This window comes from Pantherophis guttatus, chromosome 1 (assembly GCF_059756535.1).
Source record: "Pantherophis guttatus breed Tessera chromosome 1, ASM5975653v1, whole genome shotgun sequence".
NCBI classification, from domain to species: Eukaryota; Metazoa; Chordata; class Lepidosauria; order Squamata; family Colubridae; genus Pantherophis; species Pantherophis guttatus.
Genome location: NC_142063.1, coordinates 343579683 through 343598352, shown reverse-complemented (window position 1 = coordinate 343598352; position 18670 = coordinate 343579683). Strand labels below are relative to the sequence as shown.

At 43.2% G+C, this 18670-nt stretch overlaps 1 protein-coding gene across 8 annotated transcripts in view; it reads left to right on the top strand.

The window, feature by feature from the left end:
- BCAS3 (BCAS3 microtubule associated cell migration factor) overlaps window positions 1–18670 on the top strand; it is a 702801-nt gene that overhangs the window by 1069 nt on the left and 683062 nt on the right. For all 8 annotated transcript variants that reach the window (XM_087890109.1, XM_087890127.1, XM_087890106.1 and 5 more), the window contains exons 2-5: window positions 8172–8257; window positions 9619–9673; window positions 10128–10203; window positions 11241–11347. In XM_087890109.1, coding sequence (XP_087746235.1) covers window positions 8187–8257; window positions 9619–9673; window positions 10128–10203; window positions 11241–11347 — 309 coding nt within the window. In that variant the 5' untranslated portion in view covers window positions 8172–8186. The remainder of the gene's footprint in view (window positions 1–8171; window positions 8258–9618; window positions 9674–10127; window positions 10204–11240; window positions 11348–18670) is intronic.

Below are 18670 nucleotides of genomic sequence, written 5' to 3'. Positions count from 1 at the left end.
TCTTTTAGCCAGGTTTTTCCTACGTAACCAAGGTTTTTCTGCAGCCCTAGCTCAGTGGAGTCACATCCACTCGATTCTGGGCTTTTTTCCTTCTGGCAGCCAGCAGGCCCTGAGCTGCCTGGTGAGAGGCTGCAGAAAAACCTTGGTTATGTAGGAAAAACCTGGCTAAAAGAAAAACATATATATATATATGTGTGTGTGTGTGTGTGTGTATGTATGTATATATGTATGTGTATGTATGTATATATGTGTATGTATATATATATATATATATATATATATATATGTATATGTAGGTCTTTGGTTATTCGTGTCTTCTCCCAAGTAAAATTGGAAGTGTCTTGGCGCGTTTCGACGAAGTCTCATTCGTCATCTTCAGGCTGGTGTTCTCGGCTTCGTGCTTCCAGGAGCAATCCAGGAAGCACGAAGCCGAGAACACCAGCCTGAAGATGACGAATGAGACTTCGTCGAAACGTCGCCAAAACACTTCCCATTTTACGTGGGAGAAGACACGAATAACCAAAGACCTACATACAAACACCCGTGAAAACCTGAGAAAATATATATATATATATATATATATATATATATATATATATATATATATATATATATAACAAACTATTCTAAAAATACGAGTTCCAGGTATATTAGTAAAGAAAGAAGCAGACATTCTGCGAGCTCCAGAACTTAAAATTTTAAAATAATTATATATATATATATATATATTTTCTTAAAATTATCACAGGGCAACACTGGAGCCAGACATTGGGGTGGTAGCGGCCTTCTTTCTTTCCCGTTTAGGAAGAAATTCTTCCTTGTTTTTCTTTGTGCTGCGGTATTTTTATGATTTTTGTTTTATGTATATGTGTCTGTACAGCAGGGGTGAAATCCAGCAGGTTCTGGAGAACAGGTAGTGGAAATTTTGAGCAGTTCAGAGAACTAATAGCGGAAATTTTGAGTAGTTTGGAGAACCGGAAAATACCATCTTTGGCTGGCCCCAGAGTGTGGTGCGAATTGGGATTTTGCAATATCCTTCCCCCAGAAGTGGGGAGGGAATGGGGATTTTGCAGAATCCTTCCCTTGGAATAAGGTGGAAATGGAGATTTTGCAGTATCCTTCCCCTGTCATGCCCACCAAGCCACGCCCACCAAGTTACACCACGGCCACCAAGCCATGGCCACAGAACCGGTAGTAAAAAAAAATTTGATTTCACCACTGGTGTACAGGTAGCCTAACGACTACACTTGAGCTTAAATTTTCTGTTGCTAAAGCAAGGCATTTCAAGCTTTCTTCCCACAGTTGTTAAGCGGATCATGGCTGTTGTTAAGTTAGTCATAATGATTGTTAAGGGAATCTGGCTTCCCCATTGAAGTTTAGTTGTCAGAAGGTTGCAAAAAATATCACATGACTCCAGTCTGGTTCATATTTATGACTGTCATAAATATGAGCCAGTTACCAAGCATCTGAATTTTGATCACGTGACACTGGGGATGTTGTAAGTGTGAAAAACTTTCATGAGTTACTTTTTTCGGTGCTGTTGTAATGTTAAACGGTCACTAAACGAATGATTGTAAGTCAAGGACTACCTGTATATTGAATTTACCTAGAGTTGTTACAGGAATCTGATTAGAAAATGCACATAAACTATAGTAGACCACAAGGGACTAAGATGTGATATGGTTAGTTTATTTACAGTTTAGCACAGGGATCTGCAACCTTAAACACTCAAAGAGCCATTTGGACCCCTTTCCCACAAAAAAGAAAACACCAGGAACCACAAAACCCTTCCTGTACCTGACTATTTCTTGAGTGGCCACAAAACTAGCATAAGTAGTTGAATTAAATATTCTGTTTTCTTCTGAAACTTCTCTTTTCTTGGATTTATCAATGGTTGAAAAGCTCAATAAATTGCTTGCCGGTGGGTATTGCACATTGGTGGTTGTGACGTATATTTTGAGTGACAGGGAGCCGCAGCAGAGTGGTGAAAGAGCCACATGCGGCTCCAGAGCCGCAGATTGCTGACCCCTGGTTTAGCATGATATTGTAAAATCAGCCAGCTATAGGTGATTGATCAATCATACTGTAGCATGTTGTATAAATCTACTGTATATTAGAATCAAACAATTCTATGGTTGTGGCGATCTTGGTGATCTCTGAGCTTGGTGGTTTTTTTTCAGTAATGTTTCATTACTAGATAACATCATCATTACTAGGTAACATCATCAGTGCTATAACATAATGAGAGCAAATTCCACTCTCTTTTAGCACTGCTGATGTTACCTAGTTGGGTAATAAGATGTCTGCAAGAAAAAAACCCAGCTCAGAAAGCAATAAAGACTCCACAGTTCAACTCCGACCTACAAATATTCTTTTCCATTGATATTACTCTTTGGGTTAATGTATGAGACCAGAGATTGGTTTTTGTGTAGGATAGAGGCAGGGATTAATTGAAAGGGCTATTGGGTGTAATATATGTGTTTGAATAAGGAGTGAGTGAGGAGAATACCTGGACATGTTTTTCATGTTTAGCATGAGTGTAATGATTTTTGTACATTACTTGATAATAGCACAAATAAAATAACATTACTGAATATTCAAATTAGTATATTCAAATTACGGTAACCAGAAATATGACATGGAATATAGAATGTATTTGCATAACATTCCTAACCATGGATAATTTAATGAAGGTACAGTCAATTAAACCAATTTTGAAGTTTGCAAAATACATTGAACTGTAAACTAAGCCGTGACACATTAGGTAAAAGCCAGTTGGCTTCTTTGAGTTTCAATATCTCATATAAACCAAGCTACTGCAAACTCTAAAAGGCCACTATTTTGATTTACTTTAATCAGATTAACAAATAACACAATGACTATTCATCCTCAATGCCATCCTTTCCCCTATTAGTGTAATACCCACGAGACACCAAATGTATTTGAATGGTGTATGCTGCCAAGCAGTCTGATTGACGTGTGAATCTGGCTACCGGTAATTTATTTCATAAGCTATGACTGAGCAAACAGTTCCTGTGTCGACATACTTGGTCATGGGTAACTGACTCAATTTTCTGGATTTGCATGTTAACTATACACTAACCACATGATTAATTTGTGGGTCAGTGTGCTGTGTGAACACAACCATTAGTGGACTTTGCCCATTGATAACCAATGCTGTGGTTTGGCACGCTGCACTCTTAACTGCTTTTAACTATTATTTGAGTGACTGCATTTTTTATTTATATCAGGCCAGCAGAATAAGAAGCTGATATCTTTTGCCTTTATTTTGTTGATCAATCCAAAAGATGATTTTGTCAGTTAACCTGTTACAGTAGCGGCCCCCAATCTTTTGGGCACCAGGGACCGGCTCCGTGGAGAGAGGTTTTTTGGTGGACCAGATGGGGCATTGTTTTGCATACTGCCTGCATCCCATGGATGAGGCTTTGCGTGGCCCAGTTTCTGGCATTCTGCAGCTCCTGTGGGACCCCTGTGTTACAGTATTAGGAAAGAATGGGATTGAAAGATCTTCTGTCTCACATTTTGTAGTGTGCATTAATTGTAACAGTGTGGAAAGCCCTAATTATGTCAATGGGGGTTACTTATTAATTTAAAAGCAAATGGTAGTGAAAAAGCAAAAATGTAAGAGTCTATCTACAAGAGCATTTGATAGGGTGGGAAGTCAGAGAGACCTACTACTAGAGGTGCTCTTGGGATAGGGAGAATAGAGACAGTGGAAGTGTTCCTCAAAAAAAACAGAAACCTTTTTCACTCCATGTGGAACAAATACTTAGCTGCTTTTTCCTTTAATACCTAGCTGCTTGGAGTTTGAGATAAAAGAGCAGGAGCAGAAGTAGAAAGGAGAAGACAACCATGTGTATATGTACAGATGGTGCTTGATTTATAATAGTTTTATTTAGTGACCATTCAAAGTTACAACAGCACTGAAAAAGGTTATGACCGTTTTCACACTTACGACCGTTGCAAGTTCCCCATGGTATACAATCAAAATTCAGACACTTGGCAGCTGACTCATATTTATGACGGTTGCAGTGTCCTGAGGTCATGAAATTTGCGAGCTTCTAACAAGCAAAGTCAACGGGGAAGCCAGATTCACTTAACAACTGTTACTAATTTAACCATTGCAGTGATTCACTTAACAACCGTGGCAGGAAATCTCATAAAATGGGCTTGACAACTGTTTCATTTAGCAACAGAAATGTGCTCAGTTGAAGTTGTATGTCTATGAATACCTGTACACATTTGAGGTTATGATCGACAGAGTTCTGCCAGCTTCAGATTTTTGGGTTATCAAAACATACTGTGGCCCCCTGCTGGTCAGGCATGTCTATATGCTTGAAGGATTCTTTTGAACTCATTTGTGGGCTTGTTTAAATGACAGTTCTTAGAAGACTGAAAATAATAATAAAAAAAATAACTTTTGATCTTAGGAACAACTATGTTGCTTTTCTTGGTGGGCATATATGTTTCAAGAAGGGCAAGAGGAAAGGAATAGCTAAGAATCAGTCAATGTAGAATTAATCTTATAAACCATTCTGGGCAGGGGTGAAATCCAGCAGGTTCTGACAGGTTCTAGAGAACCGGTAGCGGAAATTTTGGGTAGTTCGGAGAACCGGCAAATTCCACCTCCGGCTGGCCCCAGAGTGGGGTGGGAATGGAGATTTTGCAATATCCTTCCCCCAGGAGTGGGGAGGTAATGGGGATTTTGCAGTATCCTTCCCCTGCCATGCCCACCAAGCCATGCCCACCAAGCCACGCCCACAGAACTGGTAGTAAAAAAATTTGGATTTCATCACTGATTCTGGGGCTCATTGATATACGGTATTTGCTACTTATTACACTGATCCTTCTCTCTTGGGCAACTTTTTTACATTCATAAATGTAATTAATGTAAACCATATTTAAAAAAACCCACAGTGACTTGTGGATTGTAGGTTTGGATCACCTTTGGCAGGAATGGGATTTGGGTAGTGCATTCATCCTTGTACTGATGTACTTGCTGTAGTGATCGTGGTGGTATCCTTCTGGATTGACTACTCCAGGGTTTGGAGGTGGGCATCACTATTGTGCTGGTTCTCTTCCTTCCTCCATGGCAGGGCTCCAGTTGTGCAATTTCGGGTTGTGCACCAGTTGCACCTGTTCCTGGACTAGGAAGCTCTACTCTCAGTCACACATACCTTAGTCACTCACTTCCCAAATGGATTACTGTAAGGTGCAGTATAAGGAGCTGCTCTTGAAGAACACCTAGAAGTTGTCACTGATACAAAATGTGTTGGTATTCTATGTGTTCCTTGACCAGTGTATGTTACACCTCTACCCTGTGAGTTGTATTGGTTTTCTAGATTCAATTGAAGATGCTAGTTATGACCTATGGAGCCCTACATAGCGTGGGGATGGGTTATATGAGGAACTGCCTCTCCCTGATTACCTCTACCCATCCCATCATGGCAGAAGAGCTCCTGTCTACTAAGGAGTTTCATTGGACAAGGGCCCAGGAGGAAAGCCTTTTCTGCCATGGCACCCGCTCTCTGATACAGGTCATCCTTGACTTATGACCACAGTGGAGCCCAACGTTTCCACTGCTAAGCAAGTCACTTGTTCAGTGAGCTTTGCCCCATCTTATGACTTTTCTTGCCAGAGTTGTTAAGGGAATCACTGCAACTGCTAAGTTAGTAACACGGTTGTTAAGTGAATCTGGTTTCCCCATTGACCTGGCTTGTCAGAAGGTTGCAAGAGGGGAATCACATGACCCCGGGGAGACTGCAACTGTCATAAATATACGTGTTGTGACCTAGGCTTCCTGAGTCATTAAAACACACAAGTAGTCCCAAAAACCTCTTTTATTGCAACAGCTGTGAATTACGTTCGTTCACAGCTGAGTCCCAATTAGTTGCAAAAAGTCCTTTGGAAGAAGTCTTTTGGGATAATCACCAACCTTTATCTCACTTGACATACTGCCAAAGACCTACTTGGCAAAGCCACATAGAGTCCAGAATCAAAGATGCCGATTGGGAACAGAATTAACAACGTTGCTTTCCTGCAAAGGGCCCACATGCCTTTGCTCCTCTTTTAAGCCTTATGGGAGGGGCCAATCATCTCCAGGCCTTACTCCCGAGTTGTCCCTTTTGTTTTAACTGTTCATGCCTTCTGGCAGCTCTGCGCATATGCGCACTAGGACAGGCTCCTCCTGTTCCTCTGCCTCTCTCATGTCCGACTCTGGAGGCTCTGGAGTCCGCGCTTCACTCCCAGAAGGCCCTGGCCCCATCTCTGCCTGACACAGAGCCCTCGTCCGAGCCTTCCCCAGACTCCAGGACTGGCCCATGGTCCTCCCCAGCCTCCTCACTGTCCAACTCCGCTGCCAGCTCTGTGGGCTACTAGCGGACCACAACAACATGCCAGTTGCCAAGCGTCCAGATTTTAATTACGTGACACCAGGGGATGCTGCAATGGTCGTAAGTGTGAAAAACGATCATAAATTGCCCTTTTCCAGTGCTGTCGTAACTTTGAACGGTCACTAAACAAATGGTCGTAGGTCGAGAACTACCTGTCTGTCATCCCCCTGAGGAAGACCCACACCCCATACCTGGCAGCCCTAGAGGCTCAACCCTGACCCTTATTGCCCTTTCAAAAGACCTTGGGGACATGGCTTTGCCTCTGACCTTAGGGATCCCGAGGAGTTATGGAATGTGTGAAATAGTTCTATTTGTTTGTAAGATATCGATTGCACTGTCACGTATTTTATGGATAATTGTTTCAATTGCCTTGATTTATTTTTAATGGTTTTTGCTATTGTGTTGGCAATTCATTTGTATGTGTTGCATACAAATTTGTATAAATTTGTATAAATACAAAATTGTATAAATCCCCTAACAATTCTAAAAAACCTGGGTTCAGGTATGTTTTTAGCCCATTTTTAGTCTGTAAGAGGAAGGAAGCGTGCCTTTATTCTGGTGAGAGGTTTTTTTCCCCACAGCAAAGGCTTTTATGGTCTTTTGTACCCCAGGATAAAAGAAAGAAAGTCATAGATGGTTTCAGATGAACATTTTCCTGTGAGACTGGCAGTTGGTTGATTTCCATATTTAGTTGTGCTTCGGGTACATCTTTGAAATAATTGTTCTGGGGCTGCCACAGAGAGGAGGGGATCAGCCTATTTTCCAAAGCACCCGAAGGCCAGACAAGGAATAATGGATGGAAACTGATCAAGGAGAGATTCAACCCAGAAATGAGGAGAAACTTTCTGACATCGAAAACAATTAACCAATGGAACAGAAGTTGCCTTCGGAAGTTGTGGGTGCTTCATCACTGGAAGCTTTCAAGGACAGCCATCTGTCAGAGATGTGTAGGGCAGAAGTGTCAAACTTGTGTCATCAGGTCACGTGATGTACGTCTCGTGACTTTCTTCCCCTTCGCTAAAATGGGGGTGGGCGTGGCCAGCACGTGACGTATCCAGCCCGTGAGCCGCGAGCTTGACACCCCTAGCGTATGGTCTCCTGCTTGAGCAGGGGGTTGGACTTGATGACCTACAACAGGGGTGTCAAACTCACGTCGTCACGTTGTCATCACATGATATATCGCGACTTCCTCCCCCTTCGCTAAAACGGGATGGGCGTGGCCAGCACGTGATGCATCTGGCCTGCAGGCTGCGAGTTTGACACCCCTAACCTACAAGGTCGCTTCCAACTCTGTAATTCTGTTATTATTTGTTACATTTATTTGCACCTATCTCACCATGGGGCTACTCTAGGCAGTAGTTAACTTAAGACCCACTGATTTTAGTGATAATTCTGGATATCACAACAAACTATATTTTATGAGCTTTCCTGCCACTTGTTTGATTTTAGCTTAATGTGATTGGATGAAGTAACCACTGAATTAGGACTGACTTAATTTTTCTATTATTTCTATCTACATAGGAAGGTGATCTGGGCATTTTTTTCAGGCAGGGCTTTAGAGATTCCAATTCAAGGTTTTGAGCTGTGGGAGGTAAAATATGTCATTGATCCATCATAACTTGCCTTTTCTGACCTTGCTGTTTGCATACCTTGTGATATTGGTTTCTTTTTTAAATAATGCTTTTGACGAACACTGAAGAAGTTAGTGAGGAAGAGCGTCTGAGACATAATTCAAAAACACTTGTTTTTTGCTTCCAGGAATTTAGAACAGTAATGGCTGCTGAATCTCCCCGCCGTCCAAGCCGATGTACCGGAGGTGTGATAGTCCGGCCACAGGCTGTTACGTAAGTACTTAAGAGCAATAGCACTTAGACTTATATACCGCTTCACAGTCTTCACTAAGTGGTTTACAGAGTCAGCCTATTGAACCCAACAATCTGGGTCCCCATTTTACCGACCTCGGAAGGATGGAAGGCTGAGTCAACCTTGAGCTGGTCAGGATCGAACTCCTGTCAGTGGGCAGAGTCAGCCTGCAATATTGCATTCTAGCCATTGTGCCAGCATCGCTTTATAGATACAATTCCATATAGTTCATCTAGAGTTCCAAATGGAAGATGAAACTTAAATTTGTCTGCTGCTGACCTTTGCTATGCTACCTGTATGAGTGATGGAATGAAGTTTTTGGTGGTGGGTTATTTCGATACCCACTTCGGAATTGCTTTGTCTGATACAACCCGGAGTTCGTAGCAGCTGTAACAACTATGAGGTGTCAATAATTAATCTCAAGTCTTAATTCTGTATGAGCATTTCAAATGCTATCTTCTTAGGGTTTAGAGAGGGTTTTCTTAGAAACCCTCTCTAACTTTTGAAATCAGTTTTTATTCTTCTAGCAATTTGTAGGTACATTTTGTTAAGGATATTGTTGTTGTGTTACCAACCAGCAGAGTGTAGAGCACAGAGAAACGTTGCTGAGAGCAATGAATAAGAGATGTGCAGCTGGTTTATCAAAAGCTTTTACTTTGTAGTGAAAAACAATTGCATAGTCTTTTAATGAATCCAAATCTTTGCCAGTTAAATCAGTCCAGTGATACAAAATCTTCTTACCACACAAACAGTAGTTGGTTAGAATAACAAACTCACTCTGGTTCACAAACCACGATGGTAGCAGATCTATCCAACGATGATAGCACAATGATTGCAACTCCCCACACAATGGTAGCTTATCATCAACTGAATACGTTTTCAACCGGTGTAATTACAGCATGACTCAGCATTACAATGAATCAGCAGGAAAACTTTAAAGTCACACAATACATATTCATATTAAAGTTACAGAACACATATATTGCCTGGACAACTTGTTAGGCTCAAACCATATCCTAACACATTTACTTCTACAAAATTGTTCATAGTTGTTCATGTTATGTTCCAGTGAATTCTGATAATGACAGTATCATAATCGACTTTTTTTGGGGGGGGGGGAAATCTGTAGCGTTCAGAAAAAATGCAATTTTAAACCTAACTTCTTCCAATGTTGCTTATCTTTTTTCTCATCTTAATGCCCTTCATTTCTGTGGGTTACTGTTTCTTAGTCCTATTCTGTGATGTGCATGATGATGCTTAACCTGCAATTCCACCATCGACATTTATATATGTATATAATAATCATTGCTGTTTTTTATGGATATTCATCTTTCGGTTCCAGGGAGCAGTCCTACATGGAAAGTGTTGTCACATTTCTGCAAGATGTCGTACCACAGGCAAGTGCAATTGGTTTAAATCGGCATTACTTTATAAACAAGTCAAGGCGGCAAACAAACCTAATATTCCTTCCTCCTCCTCCTATTTTCCCCACAATGACAAACCTTTGAGGTGAGTTGAGCTGAGAGGGAGAGGGACCGATCTAATGTCACCCAGCTGGCTTTCATGGCTAAGGCAGGACTAGAATTCCCAGTCTCCTGGTGATTGGCCCAAAGTCACCCAGCCACCTTTCATGCCTAAGGTGGGACTAGAAGTCACCGTCTCCTGGTGATTGGCCCAAAGTCACCCAGATGGCTTTCATGCTTAAGGCGGGACTAGAACTCTCAGTCTCCTGGTTTTTCTACCAGCACCTTAACCACTACACCAAATTGGCACTGTATGTCCACAGAGTTAGCTGTTAACTGCACAACTGAGGGTTTTTGTTTTGAATCTCATCTTTTTTTCCCCTTACAGGCTTATAGCAGTACAACTCCAACAGAAGAAAAAGAGAAAATTGTATGGATCAGATTTGAAAATTCTGACTTGAATGGTAAGTCTCTCTCTCCCCCCCCTCCGCCCCCCCCCCCCAGCTTCCCACTTCAATTCATGGCCTTGCGCTTTCTGTTCAGGTCTTGTGAGGTCTGCATTTTAAGAGCTATCTCTTCCCATATCAGATGGTAACAAATGGGAGGCGTCCTTGCTTGGACAGCCTATATGGGTAGGCCTCCATGTACGATCACAATTGAACCCAAAAATTTCCCTTGCTAAGCGAGATAGTTGTTAAAGTGCTCCTGTCCTCCTCTTTTGCATTGGGCCTTCATGCCTGCCACATTTACTACTTCATGCCTGCCACATTTACTACTGTGGGAAATTGGGGGAGAGGATTGTACGGAGCAAGTGTGATATATAGTCATAATAACATTCCTTTCTCAGAGAGTCAAGGACATCTTGCTCTGGACTTGGAGGGCTGGAACTGGGAGGCATCTCCAGTTGGGACAGTGCTTCAATTGGACCGTGTGATGGACATGTGGGTGCAGGGTGAAGGGACCTGGATTTTCTTTTGGGTGGGGAAAACCTGGAAGCTTTCAGATTCAGGTTTTCCCAGATGTGCCAATATGACATCTCTAATAAAATGGAACTTTGAGGAACTTCAAGCCTCGGAGTCTTCTTTCGTTGAGGGGGTTACTTGGAATCCTGACATCTCCATTTTACGACCTTTTTTGCCACAGTTGTTAAGCAAATCAATCAAATTAAGTGAATTACGTGGTTGTTGCACAAATTTGGTTTCCCTCAATGACATTGCTTGTTGGAAGCCTGCTGGAAGGTTAGAACTGGTGATCACGTGTTTTGTGGTTTGCATGTATCTTTGGTACCAAAGCATGGGCAAGTTAATGAAATAACATGCGGTTTCCCCCCCCCCCCTTAATTTCTCTAGAGATAACGGAATATTTCGTTTCGTTTCGTTTTATTTATATGCCACCGGGTCCCGCTATCCAAAGCAACTCTTTGGACTCCGTGGAAGCATTGTCCTAGTCTGGTGCTTCTGGCTTTGATTCCTTTTTCTGATTTTCTTTTTTTTTTCTTTAGATACTTTAAGGAATGTGGAGCTGCATGAAATGCACAGCACTGGGAATGAGCCTCCTCTTCTGCTCATGATTGGCTACAGTGATGGGATACAGATATGGAGCATACCTGTAAGTATCTCCTACCTGAGAAGAAAAGGGAAAGGTTAATGGGCAGTAAGCAGGATTTCAGAGCATAGCATAGCATAGCATAGCATAGCGTAGCGTAGCGTAGCATAGCATAGCATAGCATAGCATAGCATAGCTGGAAGGGACCTTGGAGGTCACCTAGTCCAACCTCCTGCTCAGGCAGGAGACCCTATACCCGTGATGGCGAACCTATGGCACGCGTGCCACAGGTGGCACGTGGAGCCATATTAGTGGGCATGCCAGCTCAGCTCTGGGGCACATGCGTGCGCCGGCCAGCTGATTTTCGGGCCTTCTGGGCCCACCAGAAGTAGGGAAACAGGCTGTTTCCTGCCTCTGGAGGGCCTGGGGGCGGGGTGGGGAAGGCCCGTTTTTCTTTCTTACCTGGCTCCAGATCCTCTCTGTGTATCTGGGAAGGGCGAAAACAGCCTTTCCCACTCCCTTGTAGGCCCTATGGAGGCTGAAAGGGCCCATTTCCCGGCTCCCGGTGGGACAGGAAGTGATGTTTTTTCCTGTCCCCACCCTCCAGAGACTCCTAGAGAGGCTCCTAGAGACTCCTAGAGAGGTTCTGGAGGCTGGGGACAGCAAAAAAATGTCACTTCCTGTCCCACTGGGAGCCGGGAAATGGGCCCTTTCAGCCTCAGTAGGGCCTACAAGGGAGTGGGAAAGGCTGTTTTCGCCCTTCCCAGATACACAGAGAGGATCTGGAACCAGGTAAGAAAGAAAAACGGGCCTACCAGGCCATCATGTGCCAGGAGCGGGGTGGAGGGGTGGAGGGGGTTGCGCACGCATGCGCGTGGGCACGTGCCTGCGCGACCCTCCCCCGCCCCCCCTCTCCTGGCACGCGATGGCAAAAAGTTAGCCATCACTGCCCTATACCATTTCAGACAAATGGTTGTCCAATCTGTTCTTAAAAACCTCCAGTGATGGAGCATTCACAACTTCTGGAGGCAAGTTGTTCCACTGATTAATTGTTCTAACTGTCAGGAAATTTCTCCTTAGTTCCAGGTTGCTTCTCTCCTTGGTTAGTTTCCATCCATTGCTTCTTGTCCTGCCCTCAGGTGCTTTGGAGAACAGCTTGACTCCCTCTTCTTTGTGGCAACCCCTGAGATATTGGAAGACTGCTATCATGTCTCCCTTAGTCCTTCTTTTCATTAAACTAGACATACCCCATTCTAGCAACCGCTGGAGTGAGGGAGATGACTGAGAGTCCAGTCTCTCAGTCATCCAGGTGATGGCTGTCCCAAAAGGTGCTTTTTCAAAAGGCAACTGGACTTCGTTTTTCCTTGAAGACGTTTCACTTCTCATCCAAGAAGTTTCTTCAGCTCTGTCCACAATGACTCTCAGAGAGAGTGCTAACGACCAGATGGAATATAAATCCTAGAAAGGAATATAAATCCTTTCATCCTCCATCATTCAGCCAGAACTGAGGAAGCTTCTTGGATGAGAAGCGAAATGTTTTCAAGGAAAAACAAAGGAAGTCCAGTTGCCTCTTGAAAAAGCACCTTTGGTTCAGTGAGGGAGTATAAACTCTGTCCCCTGATGTGAAGGTTATAAAGCTACTATTTTTCCTGTGTCTTTTCCGATGAATGAAAGAAGAGAGATGTTTTCTGTTCCTCTGAATGGCAAAAGGATACATTTTGTGAAAAAAAAAAACCCAGCTTGGATCATAAAAGAATTTAATTAAAAGAATTATAAGAAGAATTTAAAGGAAGAGGGCAAGTTGCCATTTTGAGATCCTGGAGAACGATTGCCAATTAATACAGGATGCGGTAGATATCTAAATGGATCTGGTGTAAAAATAATGTTCCTGGCTTATTTTTAAGTCTGAGAATTTAGGAGGATTTCCCCAGTTCAAGTCTGATTCATAACTTCGGATTTCCCCAGTTCAAGCGTGATTCAGAACCTTGTCTTACACGCATAACAGACAATGCTGATAATTTTTTATCCTGGCGTAAAGCAATTTTGTGTGGGACAAGACCTTGACATTCAGAAAGAGTTGGATTAGATTGACTTTTATTTTATTTTATTATTTTATCACTATTTTATTTCATTTCAATTCGTTTTATTATTTTTTAATTTTTCCCAATATTCCCGTTTCTAAGCAAGGCAATTACTAGGTGAGTCACACCTGATTTTGCAACTCTTTTTCTGATGGTTGTTAAATGAATCACTGTAGTTCTTAAGTGAATCATGTGGTTGTTAAACGGATCGGGCCTTCCCTATTGACTTTGTTTCTCCGAAGTCAACTGGGAAGGTTGCAAATGCAGATCACGTGACCTCCAGGATGCTGCAACCATCATTAACACATGCCAGTTGCTAAGCACCCAAATTTTGATCATGTGACTGTGGGGACGCTGCAACAGTTTTCAGCGTGAGGACCGGTTGTTAGTGTTGTGGTTAGACCTGTTGTGAGTCACTTTTTCCCCAGTGCGGTTGTAATTTCAAATGGTTGCTAAGTGAATGGTTGTAAGTCGAGGACTACCTGTATCTGTTTACAGATACGTACAGGTAGTCCTCGACATACAACAGTTTATTTAGTGACTGTTCAAAGTTACAATGGCACTGAAAAAAAGCGACTTAGGACCCTTTTTTCACACTTACCACTGTTGCAGCTTCCCCGTGGTCACACAATCAAACTTCAGACACTTGGCAACTGATTCATATTTACGACGGTCGCAGCGTCCGGGGGCCATGTGATCCCCCTTTAGCGACCTTCTGACCAGTAAAGTCAATGGGGAAGCCGGATTCACTTAACAACCGTGTGACTTAACTTTTCAACTGCAGTGATTCGTTTAACAGCTGTGGCAAGGAAGTTCGTAAAATGGGGCACTCATTTAACAAGAACTTAAAAGAATTTTGGGGCACAATTGTGGTCGTGACTCGAGGACTACCTGTGTTTTAAGGCAGTCTCCATATACTACATGAGTTTCCCGCTTTTTAAAATATTTCTTTCCCCCCTACGGCTGTCATTTCTGCAAATGAACAGTAGGTGTCGCTAAAGTACTTTGGCTGTTTCAGTAACGGGGAGCAGTCACAAACTCTTAAAGGGGAACAAAAGAAAACAGCAGGATATTTTGCCTTATCAAAGGTTACTCAAGTAAAGGAAGTGGGTTCTTGTGCCCTCTGGCCCCCCTTCCCCAGCCAATGTTGCCCTTAGGAGAACCTTTGCCGGTTGTGAAGAATTGTGGGGATTTCTCTCATTCACAGAGTAGATTAGATGGAGAGTTGACCTAGGTCCATGATGGTGAACCTATGGCACAGGTGGCACATATTGTAGCCATATCGGTGGGCAAGCAAGCTCAACTCTGGCACACATGTGCGCGCTGGCCAGCTGATTTTTGGGCCTTCTCGGCCCACCAGAAGTAGGGAAGCTGTTTCCTGCCTCCAGAGGGCCTTGGGGGATGGTGGGGAAGGCCCATTTTTCTCTCTCCCCATCCTCCAGAGCCTTTCTAGGAGTCTGGGGAGGGTGAAAACGGCCTTCTCCACCCGCCCGGAGGCCCTCTGGAGGCGGAAAACAGCCGGTTTACCAACTTCTGGCTGTTTTTGGCCTCCAGAGGGCCTCCGGGGGTGTGGGGAAGGCCCGTTTTCACCCAGACTCCTAGAAAGGCTCGGGAGGCTCGGGAGAGCAAAAAATGGGCCTACTGTGCCACTGTGTGCCAGGAGTGGGGGGAGCAGGAGGGGGTCGTGCGCGGGGGCAGGGCACATAGATTTATGGGTGTGGGCACATGTGCGAGCGACCCCCCCTCCTGGCACACTATGGCAAAAAGGTTAGCCATCACTGACCGAGTAGACGTATCCTACTCTCTGTTGTGACTGTATATTTTAAAGGAAACCCTTGAGCCGATTGCTTTCTTCAGAGAGGAAAATGTTTGTTTGAACCTTACGCGTGTGTACTGCTAACGTAGTAAGTTGTGAGAATGTCTATGGAGATTCCCAATGATCCACTTCGTGATTGCCGTAAAGGTTCTTTTCTAAAGGCAACTGGACTTTCTTGGGGTTGTTTTTCTTTTCCCCCCCCTTGGAAATGTTTCGCTTCTCATCCAAGAAGCTTCTTCAGTTCTCTGCTGCTTCGGAACTGAAGAAGCTTCTTGGATGAGAAGCAAAACATTTCCAAGGGGGGGAAAAAGTCCTTTAGAAAAAGCACCTTTGGGAAGAAGTTCTAAGAAATTGCTTACGATTACAATTGGGACCAAAATTTCCATTGCTAAGCAAGATACGGTCGTTCTTATGTGAGTCGTGCCTGATTTTACAACCTTTTCTTGCCACCGTTGTTAAGCTAATTATCGCCGTTATTAAGTGAGTCATACAGTCATTAAGCAAATCCAGCTTACCCCATTGACTTTGCTTGTCAAAAGGTTGCAAATGGCAATCACGTGACCCTCAGGTCAGTACGTGCTGGTTGCCAAAAACCTGAATTTGGATCACATGACGATGGGGATCCTGCATTGGTTGTAAGTGTCAGGACCAATCTAAGTCACTTTTTTCAGTGCTGTTGTAACTTTGAATAGTTGCTAAATGGGATGATTGTAAGTCGAGGAAAACGTCGTACATTTTAAAGATCGCTGTCTTAAATCGGTGAGTTTTAGCAGCGTCTTCCGCAGACTTTCCATGGGCCTCAGAATCCCCTTTGAGCAATAGCACCCAGTAGTTGAAGTGAAGATGGCTTTGTTTTGGGAGCAAGTCATTTAACACTGTTCATTAAAGGGCCTAGTGGCTCAGCAGACCGATAGCATTGTGATTAACACCAGCTGTCTGCAATTACTGTAAGTTCGAATCTCCCCAGGCTCAAGGTTGACTCAGCCTTCCATCCTTTCTAAGGTAGGTAAATTGAGGACCCAGTTTGTGGGGGCAATAAGCTGACTTTGTATAAATATACAAAAAGTATGAAGGCTATTGCTTAACGCATTGTAAGCCTCCCTGAGTCTCCAGAGAAGGGCGGTGTATAAATCAAATTAAAAAAAAAAATGTAACAGAATAACAGAGTTGGAAGGGACCTTGGAGGTCTTCTAGTCCAACCCCCTGCTCAGGCAGGAAACCCCTATATAACGTTTCAGACAAATGGTTGTCCAACATCATCTTAAAAACTTCCAGTGTTGGAGCATTTACAACTTCTGGAGGCAAGTTGTTCCACTGGTTAATTGTTCTCACTGTCAAGAAATTTCTCCTTATTTCCAGGTTGCTTCTCTCCTTGATTTTTTTCTGTCCATTTCTTTTTGTCCTGCCTTCAGGTGCTTTTGGAGAATAGCTTGACTACCTCTTCTTTGTGGCAGCCCCTGAGATATTGGAACACTGCTATGTTCCCCCTAGTCCTTCCTTTCATCAAACTAGACATACCCAATTCCAGCAACTGTTCATCGTACGATTTAGCCTCCGTTCCCCTAATCATCTTTGTTGGCCTTTCTCTGCACTCTTTCTAGAATCTCAACATCTTTTTTACATTGTGGTAACCAAAACTGGATGCAGTATTCCAAGTGTGGCCTTACCAGGGCATTATAAAGTGGTATTAACACTTCCTGTGATCTTGGTTCTATCCCTCGATCTCTGACTCTTAAGCGCTTCAGCCCAAACAGTTTCAGTTTATCCCTAGGGGTGGGGGGGTAGAAATTGAATGTCCACCAACGAAGTCTGCTCCTCTTCCCGAAAGATAAGATTCAAGGCACGCCCTTGTGTAATTGTGCTCTTTAACCGCCTTGTGCTACCTCCGTCTTAACATTTCTATATTTAGAAATATTTTCTTTCTTCCCCTTTGGGAATGTTTGCCAAGCTGCTGCCCTCCTCCTCGTATCATGTGTAAAGTCCCACGCCGAAATTCGCTTTTATCTGTAGTGTTGTACTTTGGCTCTCTAATTCAGCTGGACACCTATTCAGCACTTAATAAAACGAATGTGCTCCAGGCAAACCCGGTTTGTGTCTGAGTGATTATGAAGTGTTTATGACAGTTCCTAAGCCGACACCCTCCGTAATGGTGTTACACGGGTCTTGGAAACACTTCTCAGCCCTTCGTTTCTGATGGTGTGTCTCTTTCCCGTCTGAGTGGTTTCGCATTAAATCCCTTCTGAGTCAGATCTTTTGACTACCAAAGTGTTACTTGCAAATGGAGTATCCCATTTAGATGGCCTTCAAAGGGATCTGTTAACGGTTGGGGCAGGCGAACAGCGAGGAGGTTTTTTTTTCTTTTTTTGAAGTGCCTCGTGTTAATCTATAAAACGCAAGAAGACAAGCTCCTTTATTTTGTTTTAATTTTTTTTTTTTTGAAAGGAAAGCGTGGGTGGGAAGGTTAAAAGCCCTCTTTAAACAAGAAATGAAATTGTGTGTTTGTGCAGCGAAATCAGACAAAACCGTAAAGGGTATGATTTATGAGTTGGAAACGTGGGATTTTTTTGCTATAATTACATTTTGCTTGTTTTTTTCCCAACCCTCCTCTTCCTTCTTTCCTCCTCCTCATACGTGGAGAGCTATGTCATAAGAAAGCATATGGAGCCAAAGCCTGATTACAATGGACAGTTCTGATGCGTGAGAAACGTTGACTCATTACTTTTGCATTGTGAAAAACAGGTCATTGAACTGCAGGGCTAAATTAAATGCTTGATTGTATACAGTTGTATATTATAAAAAAAACATTATACAGGTGGTCCTCGGCCTGCAACCACAATTGAGCCCCAAGTTTTTGTTCCTAAGTGAGACAGTTGTTAAGTGAGTTTTGCCCCCATTTTACGACTTTTCTTGCCACGGTTGTTAAGTGAATCACCACAGCTAAGTGAGTAACTTGGGTGTTAAGTGAATCTTAACCTTGGATTCACTTAAAAGAGCCTTGGTAGCACAGCAGACTAAAGCATTGTTAAGTAACACCAGCTGCCTGCAATTACTGCGAGTTCGAATCTCACCAGGCTCAAGGTTGACTCAGCCTTCCATCCTTCCGAGGTAGGTAAAATGAGGACCCGGATTGTGGGGGCAATAAACTGACTTTGTATAAAAAAGAACACCGCTTAGGGGGCCCCCCGAAAGCCCTACTAAGCAGGTATATACAAAAGTATGAAGGCTATTGCTTAACGCATTGTAAGCCACCCCGAGTCTCTGGAGAAGGGCAGCATATAAATCAAACCAATAAATAAATAAATAAAATCTGGCTTCCCCATTGATTCTGCTTGTCAGAAGGTCACAAAAGAGGATCACGTGACCCCGGGTTCCTGCTACTGTCATAAATATGAGTCACTTTGCAGGCGTCTTGAATTTTGATCACGTGGCCGTGGGGATGCTGCAATGGGTTGTGAGTGTGAGCGATCATCACAAGTCATCTTTTTTTTA